Genomic DNA, 14637 nt, shown 5'->3' with positions numbered 1-14637 from the left:
GTCTTAGCTGTGTAATAAAAGGATCCACTGTAGAATGAAATTAAATTCCACTCCACTATCCTTGCCAAGAGAACTCAATGGATAGCAATGGTCCATGGGGTCCCAAAAAGTTAGACATGTCTAAACAACAATAGATAAGGGCAAGAGATGTTAAGGAGAACATAAAAGTCATGTATATAAGAGAGGACCCAGAATGATTTAAATATATGACTCCTGGAATCAGGAGTTCAAATCCAGCCTTAGGCAATTTACTGTGTGACCTTTGGCAAGTCACTTAACCTTGGTTTGCCTCCATTTCCTCATCTATAAAATGAGGGAAATAATAGCATCTATCTCCCAGGAGGCTCAAATAAGACAATACTTGTAAATTGCTTTGCATAATGCCTGGCATATAAGAGTTAGCTATTATTGTTGTCACTTAGTTCTCTGGGATTCACTGTGTTCATATATTCAGTCACATCATAGATTTAGAGCTAGATGAGACTTTAGAGATCATTCAATCCAACCCCTTCCTTTTACAGATGAGAAAACTAAGGATCACAAGGGTGAGCTACTCAGTCACCAAAGTCCCTCCCAAAATCCTCTGAGTCTTAGTTAAACAATAAGGTCCTTGAAGGCAATTACTGCTTTTTGTTTCTCTCTCAATATCCCAGCACAGGGCAAGTATTTCATGTATGTTCCACTGGATTGGTTCCTCTCCTTCCCAAAGAGCAGCAAAGAGGGGGAGGAAAATGACAGCTCTGGCCCCGACACCACCTGCCACCTGCCTGTCACCATCCCATGAGAAGGACTCAGTTCACTCCTGAGAGATAGATGTTTGGTCATCTTGTTCTGGGAAACATTCACCTGATTGGAGTTGGCTAGAGGTACCAGGTACACTAAGAAACAATGGACAGAGCCTTGGGAGATCAGGTTAGAACAAAGCTTCCTCTGAAATAAACTCCAGTTAATAAAGGGGGAATTAGAAATGGAGGAAGGGGGCACACATAGATAATAGCTAAGGCTAGGTCATTTCCCCAAAACTAGGTTAGAAAAATTCATTCCAATGATGCAGTGGTTTTGCTGTGTAACAATCCCTCCCTCCAAGAAAGTCCAGGTTACACTCCCCCATCTCCCCCAAACTCTGCTAATTATTTCCTATTTTTCTTGTCTCTCCCATTAGATTGTCAACTCCCTAAGGGCAAGGACTGGCTTTTCCCTTTCTTTTTATTTCCAATAGGTTAAAGCAGTGATGATAAACTTATGGTACAGGAGCCAAAGATGGCACATGGAGTGCTCTCTAAGGGCACTTGGCTACCCCCCCCTCCACTCTCTACCCCCAGAGTTCTTTACTAGAAAAGCAGAGGAACTCGGGTAGAGCCGCTCCCTTCTCCCTCTCCATTGCACCTAAGGACATTTTTTTCACATCACCCACCACTCCATCCAGCAGCCCAATAGGAACACTTTCTCCCTCCCCTGTGTGAAGTAAAGGGGGGGGACAGGGCATACCCAGAATGTGGGGGGGAAGGGCACAGTGCATGATCTCTGGTGGGGGGCCTCAGCACTCAGTCTCAGAGGACACAACACCCCATCTCCAAAAAGCTTGCCATCACTAGCTTAATGAAAGGCACACAGTATTAAATATTTCTGGAAAGTTTAATGAACTGACACATACAGAGAAATAGGGAAATTCTGGCTGTTCTCTGAGATGGTCTGACCCTGCTGAAGGCTGGAAATAGATTAGACTCTTACTACTACCTTTAAGAACTACCACAACATGTCATACTATTGTGCTAAAATGAATAATGAACTGGAAGAATTCCATGTGAACTGGATCGACCTCCAGGAATTGATAAAGAGTGAAAGAAGCAGAACCAGGAGACTGATACACAGAAATGGATACACTATGGCACAATCAAATGTAATGGACTTTTCTACTAGCAGCAATGCAATGATCCAGGACAATTCTGAGGGACTTATGAAAAAGAAGCTATCCACATTCAGAGGAAAAACTGTGGGAGTAGAAACACAGAAGTAAAAACAATTCCTTGATCACATGGGTTGATAGGGATATTATTGGGGATATAGACTCTAAATCATCCTAGTGCAAATAATATGGAAATAGGTCTTGATCAATGACACATGTAAAACCCAGTGGAGTTGCTTGTTGGCTATGGAAGTGGGGTGGGATAAGGAAAGGGAAAGAACATGAATCATGTAACCATGGGAAAATTCTCTTAATTAATCAACTAAATAAAATTTTAAAAAAGAACTACCACAGCCTTCTCTTTTGGGGAAAGCTTGGGGGGCTGGAGAAAGTGGGGAGAAATAGAAGCTGGCCATGCTTCCAGCTATCTCTTTCTCCCTTTAGCTAAAAACCAGGCTATACTGCTGGGTCTTTCCATGGCAAAGATTCAGCTTCCACACAATAGGATTTTAGAGCAGGTCTGACACAATCCTAATAGCCCAACACTAAAAATACCATAAAAGGAAAGGCAGAAGTCAGGGGACAGAAAGGAGAATTGGTGAAGCACAATCTCCTCCCCATCTGTAATAGAAAGTTACTCTATATAGAAAGAAACTATAGAAAGTGACCAATATTTTTTTTAAGTACCTGCTACTACTTACAAGGTACCAGGAAATAGTCCCTGCCACCCCCCCCCCCATTCCATTCTACTGGGAAGATGGCACAAAGACAAAGAAATGCAAGATGCTCAACTGGGTTGTATGTTCAGTGTTCTGCACACAAGCAGAAACTAGATTCCCCCATCTCTGTCATGGAAACCATGCAGCTGGCTACCATCCCAGCCCCTGGCAATGTCAGGAGGAGGTTAATTTTTGTCAGGTGCTAGGAGATCCTGAGATGAAAAATGTTACACCGAGGATTTAATGACAATACTTTAATGGGCCCTAATGATATTTAAATGTCCTGCTGAAACACTAATCGTTTTGGATTTTACTATTCATAGGCCCTTTATTAGTAATAATAATAATAGGAAGGAGCTCTTCCTACCTGTAGCATCAAATACAAGTACATTTGAGTGGAGTTAATCCCTGTCCAAACAGGAATGCCTCTTGGGGAAAGGTGCTTTCAAATTGCCCCATGACTCAAGTGCCATTTTCTGAATGTCTAATAACATCAGCACTTCCTATGATGTGAGCCCAAATCTGGTCTCTTGTAGGAAAACATTCTGTGGTGTTATTTATGATTGCCCTGGGTAGGGCGATTCTGTGGTTCTGTCATTTCTCATGAAGCAACACACAGACAGACAGACACACACACACACACACCATTTTACAGATGAAGAAACTGAGGCAAACAGGGTTGAGTCTGAGGCCTGATTTGAACTCATAGAAGCCATCATAGCTACAAAATTAACTGGTCAGCACTTATAGAGCCCCTGAAAACTAGCAAATTACTTTACATGTTATTTAATTTGATCCTACCAATAACCCAGTGAAGCAGATGCTATTGTTATTAACCCCATTTTACAAAAGAGGAAACTTAGACTAAGGAAGGTTAGGTGACTTGCCCAAGGTCACACAGGGAGTACATGTTTGAGGAACTTATTTGAACTCTGATTGTCTTGATTCCAAGAACAGCACCCTGCCCACTACCACTATGTAGCTTGTTGTGAAACATAGGGACAGAGGTAGCACTCAAGGGTACATTTCACCACCAAGTTACTCTGTCAGCTTAAGTTCCTTAAAAAGGGAAATCTCACCCTCCTTTATTTAGCATCTATTTTAATTCATTGGTTATTCATTGGTTATTTTAATTATTGGTTAATTCAAGTTCTTTCTTCCTTCCTTCCTTCCTTCCTTCCTCCCTCCCTCCCTCCCTCCCTCCCTCCCTCCCTCCCTCCCTCCCTTCCTTCCTTCCTTCCTTCCTTCCTTTCTTCCTTCCTTCCTTCCTTCCTTCCTTCCTTCCTTTCTTTCCTAAGTATCCAAGGCAGAAAAGTGATAAGGGCAGGTCAACAGAGATTAACTATCTTGCCCAGGGTCACACAGCTAGAAAGTATCTGAGTCCACATTTGAACCCAGGACCTGCCATCTCCAGCCCTGGCTTTCTATCCACTGAGCCACCTAACTGCTCCTTTAAGTGTCATTTCTCCAAAAGAATATAAGCTTTGTTGACGGAATACTATTGTGCTAAAAGGAATAATAAAGTGGAGGAGTTCCATGGAGACTGGAACAACCTCCAGGAAGTGATGCAGAGCGAGAGGAGCAGAACCAGGAGAACATTGTATACAGAGACTAATACACTGTGGTATAATCGAACGTAATGGCCTTCTCCATTGGTGGTGGTGTAATGTCCCTGAACAACTTGCAGGGATCCAGGAGAAAAAAACACCATTCATAAGCAAAGGATAAACTATGGGAGTGGAAACACCGAGAAAAAGCAACTGCCTGAATACAGAGGTTGAGGGGACATGACAGAGGACAGACTCTAAATGAACACTCTAATGCAAATACTATCAACAAAGCAATGGGTTCAAATCAAGAAAACATCTAATGCCCAGTGGACTTACGCGTCGGCTATGGGGGGTGGGGGGGAGGAAAAGAAAATGATCTATGTCTTTAACGAATAATGCTTGGAAATGATCAAATAAAATATATTTAAAAAAAAAAAGAATATAAGCTTTGTGAGAGCAGCCACTGTTTTTTTCATGCTTTGAATGTATATCCTCTTTATTTCTACCCCTTGGAATACCAACTTCTCTTCAAAAGTAAGCCCAAGTCAAAAAATTGGAAAAGTGAAGGAATGTTCTTCGATTGGGGAATGACTGAACAAATTGTGGTATATGCTGGTGATGGAATACTATTGTGCTCAAAGGAATAATGAAGTGGAGGAATTCCATGTGAACTGGAATGACCTCCAGGAATTGATGCGGAGTGAAAGGAGCAGAACCAGGAAAAATGTAATGGACTTTTCTACTAGCAACAATGCAATGATCCAGGGAATTTCTGAGGGATTTATAAGAAAACTATCCACATTCAGAGGAGAAACTGTGGGACTAAAAACACAGAAGAAAAACAACTGCTTGATCACATGGTTCGATGGGGATATGACTGGGGATACAGACTCTAAATGATCACCCTAATGCAAATAATAATAATATGGAAATAGATCTTGATCAATGACACATGTGAAACCCAGTGAAGTTGTTTGTTGGCTATGGAAAGGGGATGGGAGAAGGGGAGGGAAAGAACATGAATCATGAAACCATGGAAAAATATTCTAAATTAAATAAACTTTTTTAAAAAAGAGTTAGCCCAAATGCCCCATTCAGAGGCACCAGACCACTCCTGGTTCCCCCAATTGCTAAAGGCCTTCTGTTTTGCATATGTCCTTATGTGTACATCCTGTCTTCTCTGTTAGAAAGTATGCTCTTTGACCCCAAGGGACAATTCATGCCTTCATATATCCAGTGCCTATTCGAATACATGGCATATAGTAGATCTTCTTTCTGTTTCTTACATACAACACTCCATCTCTCATCTATACATCTTGGCACTGATTATCCTCCATGCCTGGAATGTATCCCCCTCCTTACCTCAGCCTCAGAGGGACCCTCTCTTCCTCAAGCACCATCTTATGCCTGAAGCCTTTCCTGATTCCCCTCTTTGCTACTGCCTCCTCTGCAAAAAGACTTTGTATATACTTGCATTTATTCACAATATGTCCAGCATAAACATAAATGTTTATGCTGGACATATTGTGTTTGTTTATTTGTTCTAGTCATTTTTCAGTTGTATCCAACTCTTTGTGACCCCATTTGGATTTTCTTAGCAAAGATATTAGAGTGGTTTGCCATTGCCTTCTCCAGTTCATTTTACAGATGAAGAAACTGAGGCACGCAGGGTTAAACTTCCCAGGGTCATACAACTAAGAAGTGCCTACGGTCAGATTTGAACACAGGAATCTGAGGCTTCCTGACTCCAGTCAGCATGTTATCCACTGTGGTATCTAGCTACCTCCTAGGCATAGAAGCTAAGTGATTTACCTAAGTATCTGAGGTTGGATTCGAACTGGAGTCTTCTTGACTCCAGGTCCAGTGCTCTTAACCACTGACCCAGAGATGCCTCTTTGCCTTCACCACCAAGGTGAAATAGATGGGACAAGGTCTCCCTATTTCCAAGCAAGCCCTATTGTCTTCCCTTTCATGACTTTTCTCCTGCATGACTGCTATTGATATTCAAGTTAACCTGATTTTACTTACTAAAAATTGGGGGTTGGGGAGGCATTCAATGAGCCAGACCTTTTAGAGCCCTCTCTTCATGGCAAAAAAATCAGCCCTATGTGTCAACAGCCCTATGTGGCTGTAGTTACTGTCTCTGGAAGTGAGATTAGCAGTTTGTAGTTGGTCACTCCCCTATTTGAAAGTAATGTATTATTTTTCTTAACTAGAAAAGATAATAAGAAAATTCATTTGAGAGAACAAAAGGTCAGGAATATCAAGGGAATCAATGTAAAGAAAGGAAGAAAGCCTAGCAGTATCAGATTTTAAATTGTACTAGAAAAGAGGTAATTATCAAAACTACCTCATACTAGCTAAGAAATGGAAAAGTAGATCAGGGGAACAGAACAGACATTCAATAAACAGTAGTAAAAGATTATAGTAAACTTGTGTTTGACAAAAATAAAGATCCAAGATTTGGGGGTAATAATTCATTATTTGATAAAAATTGTTGGGAAAACTGGAAAGTAGTCTGGCAGAAACTAGCTATTAACCACTATCTTATACCAGTGACTAACATGAAAATCTAAATGGATATATGATCTAGACATAAAGGGAGATATCATAAGTAAATTAGAAGCTCAGGGTACATATTACCTATCAGATTTATGGATAGAAAAAGAATGTATAAATAAACAACAGATAGAAAGCATTATGAGATATAAAATGGCTAATTTAAATTTCATTTAAAAGGTTTTGTACAAATAAAACAATGTAGCCAGATGTAGAAAGAAAGCAGAAAACTGGGGAAATTTTTATAAATAGTTCCTTAGATAACTGTCTCATATCTACAATATATAAAGAACTTTGTCAAATTTATAACAATATGAGCCATTCCCCAATTTATAAGAGGTCAAAATATATGAACAGATAGTTTGTGGATAAACAAATGAAAGCTATATATAGTCATATGAAAAATGCTCTAAGTCATTATTGATTAGAGAAATAAAAGTCAAAACAACTCTGGGATATCATCTTATACCTAACAGATTGGCTAAAATGATAAAAGGGGAAAATGATAAAAATTGAAAGGGATGTAGAAAAATGGGGATACTAATACACTATTGGTAGAACTGTGAACTGATCCAACCATTTTGGAGAACAATCTGGAATTATGCCCAAAGAGTTATAAAACTGTGTATACCTTTTAACCTCATAATACCACTATTAGGTTTGTTTCCTAAAATGATAAAAGAAAAAAAGAAAAATAGCTGTATATTCAAAAATTTTTATAGCAGCTCTCTTTGTGGTGGCAAAGAACTGGAAACTGAAAGGATGTCCATCAATTGGAGAATGGATGAGAAACCTGCAAAAACTCATATAAACCGATGCAGGATGAAGTGAGCAATACCAGAGAACAATTTCTATAATTGACAATATTACAAAGACAAACAACTTTGAAGACTTAAGAGCTATGATAAGGGCAGTGACCAATCACAATTCAATTATAGATCAACAGATGAAGCCTTCTGCCTACCTCCCAATGGAGAGATCATGGACTCAAGATGGAGAATTAGACATATATTTTTGGTTATGGCCAATGTGGGTATTCATTCTGCTTCACTATGCATATTTTGTATGAAGGATTTGTTTTTTCTTTTCTTTTTTTTTTAAACCCTTACCTTCTATCTTGGAATCAATACTGTGTATTGGCTCCAAGGCATAAGAGTGGTAAGGGCTAGGCAATGGGGGTCAAGTGACTTGCCCAGGGTCACACAGCTGGGAAGTGTCAGAGGCCAGATTTGAACCTAGGACCTCCCATCTCTAGGTCTGGCTCTCAATTCACTGAGCTACCCAGCTGCCCCCTTTTCTTTTTTTTAAGCTGAGGAAAGGGGCATGTGAAAAGAAAAAATAAATGCTTGTTAATTGGGAAACAAAAAGGTGAAAGAAAGAGAGAAAACTGATCCATTACTTGAAACAATGATTCTAGTTGTGGTTCTGAGGTCCAAGTTGGAAGATATAGGCAGGATAAAGGGAGTAAGTTATTTCCATTCTGAGTAGCCTCCTATCACCAATTAATAGGTTCTGAATGAAAAACTCCCTGATCCTGGCAAAAAGAAAGGCAGATGCAATCTTCAGTAATCTACAGGTTGGTAGCTGAGGAGACTAGTATAAGTTTCTCATCTCACTTTACCATCCCCCTCATGCTCCCACAACTTCCCCTGCACTTTAGTTGACAGAAAACATAAGCCACATTCCTAGGAACTCAATTCCTTGATGACCAGGAACCAGGATTTGGCTCAGAAAGTCATTTCAAGTCTGGAAGATCCCACACAGTAGCAGGCTGGGTCAGTATCTGGGTGTGCATTTCAAGGGAAAACTTTTGAGGTGCAGAGGTCAGGCTGGTGAGTCATCTGGAAAGAAGTCCTTCATTCCTGAACCTTCAGAGTATATGGAGGAAATGTCATAGACTGATTCTCCAGCCTGGTTCCAACCCATAGTATCAGTGATTTGGGGTTGAAAGGGATTTTAAGGACATTTAGTCCAATTCTCATTTTATAATTAAGGAAACTGAGGCCAGAGAGATAGTGAATGGTCATTACCTAGTGATATACAAGTGTGGAGCTAGGCTCTGAATACAGCATCTCTTGTCTTCAAATCCTGTGCCCTTTCCATTGTACCACAAGGTATTTCAGATCAGTTCTCATTCAATCATCACTGGGTCTCACCTATCTCCTATTATCCAAAAATCTTTGAGCATGAGTAGAAAATAGGATTCCTCTTTCCTCTATGTTTTGGCACATAATGTCTTTCTCAAACTTAATTCAGCCTCTGTCACTACAGTGCCATAGTAGACATTCTTCTCTTCCTGCCATGACCCATCATGGGCTGACATCCCTGAAGTACCTTTAGTCAAAGGACTTGCTCAAAGGTAGACGGATTTCTGAAATAGAGGGTACACTGTAATTAATACCCAAATGGGAAGTATAAGATTGTAATATCTGAATTTTTTTTTAAAATGGGACCATTACTATAAAGTAGAAAGAATTTAGGATTTGCCATTTATGAGGAAAGTCATTTACTTTTCTGGGTCACAATTCTCTCATCTATAAAATGACAGGGTAAGGCTAGGAGACTTTGAAGATACCTTCCAGTTTTAGGCCTACCTGATACAATAATTCCTAATCTCCATTTAGATACCATTTGGATTTGGAAATCAGTCTTCCACCAAATAAGTATAATCTATTCAGTAGGGAACTAGTTTCCATTTCCTCTTTCTCTAAAAGTTTGGGTCTCTTTGTGGCCCTTGGTGTCAGTTTTTCAAGTGTGGCCCTATAAAGATCCCACTTTTGATTACCAAAAAAAAAGTAGTACTATTTGGAGACAATGAACAAGAAACAAGGGCAGACCAATCTGGGGCACCAGGAAAAGCTTTTGATTCAAGGTAAAAAACAAACAAACATCAAATTGTATGATTAAAAAAAAAAGATGGCCATAGGACTGGAAAATGGGAAAATATAGTAATTATCTTGGGGAAAGTTCTAGTTTTTTAAAATGAGTTCTAATATCCTCAGAGCTGGGGAAACCTAGGGTTGGAGTAGGAGGTTAGGGTAGGTGTAGGGAAACGTCCACAAGAGAAATAAAATATCAAAAGGAGAGGAAAGAAGACTAGGCATGAAAAAGAGAAAAGGACCTCTAGAACCAGGCAGTGAGAATGGCAAGTCAAAAAAGTTTAGAGTAAGGCACCAGAATATAGCTAAGCAATAAAGGAGTCAGATGGAAGAATACACCCATTATAATCACTGTGATCTAAGGGGGGAGGGGGGAAGGGGGCAGTTCTTTTTTTTTTATCCCCATTGGCACAGGGACACAGAATTATGGGTGAATAGAGCTGAAGGGGAGGAAACTGATACAAAAGAGGCATTAGCATGAAAATGTCAACACTGGAGATCAGGGACAGATAGGATAGGTAGAGGAAAGAGTAAGAGACTCAGAAAGTCATGAGAAATGGGGAACATCAGTAGCTTCTAAGGAGGGAGACAGACAGACAGACAGACAGACAGACAGACAGACGGACAGACGGACGGACAGACAGAAAGGAGGGGGTGGAGAAGGAGACAGAGAGGCAGAGACCTATGAGAGAGGGGCCCAGGATGGGAAAGGAAAAAAAGATTATGGTTAACAGAAAAGAGAAGCCATCAAGACCAGGACCAAGAGTAGAAAGATTCAGGGCAGGGAAAGAAGAGAAGAAAAAGGGACACAGGCCGAGGAGTCAGCCAAGCCTGAGGATAATAGGCTGGGGACAGGGGCGGAGAGAAGGTCCATTTTGGGGAATGAAAAGGATGCTTTGCCAGAGGGAAGGAGAGTGAGAGAGCAATGTCTTGGAGTGAAGGGAGAGGCAGGGGGGAGGAGGACAGTATCGACACCGAAGGAGAGATGGAGAAGGAGAAAGAGGTAATAAAGGAGCCCTACTGCGAGCTGCGGAGAGAAGTCCTGAAGGCCAGTGGGCCCGGGGAGCCCCGGAGAGTCGGGGCATGGAGCTGGGGTGCGGGTCAGCTGCTCACCTTTGACTTCATTGGCCAAGGCTTTCCATTTGGGGGCGAAGGCGATGCAGTGTCCACACCAGGAGGCGAAGAATTCTACTACCCAGGAGCTGGGGGAGCCCAGGACAGTCGGACGCAAGGTGTTCTGCCCCAGGAGCACCAGGGAGTCACTGGGAGAGTAGAGCACAGAGCGTACTCGCGCCGCGTCCGCCCGGGCCATCAGGAGCGCGGCTAGGAGCATCAGCACGAGCAGCCGACTCAACGCCCCGGAGCCGAAGTCCGGGCCCATGGTGACTACGAAGCAGCGGCCACGCTTCCCCATTCTCGGCAGGAGCCTGCTGCCAGCGGCTGCGGCCAACTTTGCGATTCCTCAGGGGCGCTGCTGAGGCGCAGCTGCCCGCAGCAGCAGGGAACTCCAGCACCCAGGCTGGCTGCGCCCGCCCCCCTGAGGTGGAGCGAAGAGACTCCTCCCTCTCAAAGTCACGCCTACCAAGGCTGGAGCTGTCGGGGGGAGGGGCGAGGGGGGCTCCTTCTTCCTTTCCCTTCCCCCTCTTGCTTCCTTCCGAAGAGGCAGCTCGGAATTTGGGGAACAGGTTTACGTATGTGTATTATTATTATTATTATTATTATTATTATTATTATTATTATTATTATTATTATTATTATTATTATTATTATTGATATCTACTGGACATGGACGCAGGGGTTCTCCAGCGTCGAGACATCTGCTAGGGTGGCCCTCCATGTCGGGTACAACACTTTCCCAACTTTATAACAACCAGTTCTCCGGTTTCGGGGTCCTTTGCACACCCTCCCCACCCCCATTCCTCTTCCCCAATGCCTCTACCAGGTCTGACCTCAAAGATGAGCAGGGCAGGGCAGGGCTGGGTAGGGGCCCTCCTCCTTGTGTAACCTGCTTTGTCCTTAAGAGGCAATAGAGACGCCACCGGGGTTCCCAAGATTTCTAAATGAGGAACTCTTTTTTTTTTTCCCTTTGGTAGATAAGGGAAAAGAAGCTCTCTCCCTTCCGTGGACCAGAGGCACCAAGAAGAAGGATGTTATTTTGGGGAATCTTCTGCCAACAGCCCCCCTTTACATTCTCCATTCACTTTCAACAATTTTCCTCCTTCTTCCCCTTCTTCGGGAAGATAGAGAGTAGTAGCTGGGGTTGGCATGAGTTTAGTCCCATCTTGATACTGATATTGGATCTCTATTCTGCTTTGCGTTTCTCATATTTGCTTATAGGTTTCTGTCAGAGGACCAACCCTTGGCAAAATTGAAAAGTAGAAAAAAGAAAGGCAGCTTCCCACATTGCTCCTCCCCCTCCCCCTCTCACCTACCTTTTCTCAGCATTGTCCCTCTAAGTTGGCACCCAGACCTATCATACCATCCCATGGTTTCTCAAGAGGCTCTCCCACTCTCCTATCAGTTTGCCACTTCAAACAAACCCTGCCCACCTCTTTGGCCCAGGGTTCTGAATCTTAAGGGACCTTTTCTCCAACTATTGTTCTCTTCACCTGCTCTAGATCCAAACTTTGATGACCCCTACTCTGAGAAGTCTTTCTGATTCCTCAATTCCAGTTTCACATAAGACTTTAGTTGATGTTTCTTTGCTGTTTTATCGTTGTAGAAACCTGAAAAGCCCTAGAAGTCGCCTCATAGAAGGAGACAGGAAGAATAAAATTTGTGAGGTACCACAGGAAGTAAAACTGCCCCAGTGTTCTCTAAGATAAAGGATAGGGAAGTGGTAAGATCTGCATATGGACATATAGATTTGGTTTTCTTTTCCATTTACTTGACTTTGAGATCGGAGGCTTTCCATTTCCCAGGTGGCACATAAGAAGCCATTGCAAGCAGGCTTAGTTCTTGAGATTCAGAACTCCAGCTCACCATGCTGTTGGGGTACTTGATACCAGGAATTGGAGCCAAGATTGCTTATGGACCTGCAAGCAACAGCTTACTTTAGGACTGGACTGCCCTGCTTCAACAGACATTAGCTTTAGTGCCCTGAGTCAATTTGCTAGTGGATAAAAAAAAAAGAGAGAAGGAAAAGGTGAAATCACAAGCAGGGGCTCCCTGAACCCCAAGGCATTTGATGGCAAATTAGATCCTGAAACAGAAACAAGGCCAGAACAGTTGGGACTAGCAGCTGCTGAAATTCCTTTTTGGTTAATGAAATGGAAGTGAAGACAAAATGCAATTCCCTTGGTTTTCCTTGCTTATCATTTCCCACCTCTGAGATGGAGTCTAGGGCACACAACTTATTTCTATCATGTAAAACTATAGACATTTTGGGATTCCTCCAACCCTAGGGCTTCAAAGTTTTGGGCTAGTAAGCAAGAAGAAATTCAAGTGATGGCTGAAGGCAGTTAGTATCATGTAATAATCTTTAAACTTATTTTCTTTCAGTTTTTCCCCAATAAATTACGTGGCCATGAAATGTTGAGTATTTGTGTCTTGTGGCTTGCAACAGAGATCGGTAGTTGACTGAAAAAGAAGGTTCCAGGTGTTGGGTGCAGGTTCTAGAATGAAGAGTCTATGTTCCTGATATTTTGAGCAATATTCTTTGTCATCTCCTAGCCAAATTCCTACCCCAATCAGAAGCCGAGTTGTTCATCCATTTCCGGCCAGTGAGATTGGAGAGGGATGAGTAATCTAGGCATTTGCTAGCTGAATGCCCTCTAGTGGTCAGTGGTGACACTACAGCCATTCAGGATGTTAGAATTGTATGGATCAGAGAGAAATTTGAGATGGGTAAAGGGCTGATAGCTCAAGGAGTGTCAGGTAGTAGACAACCCAGATAGAATGCTCCTTTGAATGGATAATTAACATAGTGTCACACCACCTCTCTGTAGGCTTAAAGAAGACAGGCCTGAACCTATTTGGACTGCTCATAACAAAGTATCATATTGTACTGTAGCAAGAATAGGGTGTTATATGCATATAGTAACTTCCTTGTATCTTCACTCAACAAGTATTTAAATTAAATTAAATGCTTCTGCGAAGGGCCAGGTATTTTCTAGGGGCCAAAGAGATATAGATTAAAAAAGGAATCAGTTCTTGCCCTCAAGGAGCTTTGATTCTGTGTGTATATGTGTCAGGGAGACAGCATTACAAGATAAGGAAATACAAAACACATACAATGAAATATGGGTGAAGAGGGCACTACAACTGAGCTGAATTAAGGTCGGTAATTGAACAGAGCCTTGAAGGAAGCTAGGGGCAGAGGTGAGAGTAGACTACATTCCAGGGATGGGGGACAGCCTCTGAAAAGGTATGGAGATGGAATGTTATATTCAGAGAACAGTAGGAAGTATAGTTTGGCTGCCCATAGAATACAAGAAGAATGTACAATAAGATTAGGAAGGTAGGTGAGCCAGACTGAAAGGGTTTAAATGCCAAATAGAGAGGTTTATATTTTATCTGAGAGGCTAGAGGGAGCCCTGAAAGTTCATTTTTATTTTCTTTTGTACTGAAGTATCCTAGAATGACTTGTTTATGTATATAAGATACTTTATAAATCATAAAGTACTATATAAATTGTAAGATATTAATTCCTGTCATCATCTTCCTGATAGACCAGTGATAGAGAACCTTTTAGAGATGGAGTCCTGGGTCCTGCCCCCATCCTACCCCCCAGACTGAGTGCCATGCTACCCCTACCCCAGACTACCTGCTGTGCCCCTACCACCACCCCACCCAGGGGAGGAAGAAAGCTTTCCCATTGGGCTGCTGGGCAGAGGGGCCAGTGGTGTGAAAAAATGTCATTAGATGCATTGGAGAAGGAGAAGGAAGCAGCTCTGCCCTAGTGCCTCTGCCTTTCTGGTAATAAATTCTCGGTAGGAGGACAGCGGCCGAGTGCCCACAGAGAGCACTCTACATGCCATCTTTGGCACCTGTGCCATAGGTTCACCATCACTGTGATAGGCTAC

At 42.2% G+C, this 14637-nt stretch overlaps 1 protein-coding gene across 2 annotated transcripts in view; it reads right to left on the bottom strand.

Moving 5' to 3' along the window:
- Nucleotides 1–11197, bottom strand: part of QSOX1 (quiescin sulfhydryl oxidase 1) — a 58073-nt gene extending 46876 nt beyond the window's left edge. Inside the window, exon 1 of one of the 2 annotated variants that reach the window (XM_007480901.3) lies at nucleotides 10727–11197. In XM_007480901.3, coding sequence (XP_007480963.2) covers nucleotides 10727–11027 — 301 coding nt within the window. In that variant the 5' untranslated portion in view covers nucleotides 11028–11197. The remainder of the gene's footprint in view (nucleotides 1–10726) is intronic. The other variant, XM_001374361.4, reaches the window with a different exon arrangement.
- Between the last annotated feature and the right edge of the window lie 3440 nt (nucleotides 11198–14637).

Source organism: Monodelphis domestica, chromosome 2, assembly GCF_027887165.1.
Source record: "Monodelphis domestica isolate mMonDom1 chromosome 2, mMonDom1.pri, whole genome shotgun sequence".
Lineage (NCBI taxonomy): Eukaryota > Metazoa > Chordata > Mammalia > Didelphimorphia > Didelphidae > Monodelphis > Monodelphis domestica.
Note: the sequence above shows the minus strand (reverse complement) of the source record. Positions and strands in the feature narration are given on the sequence as shown.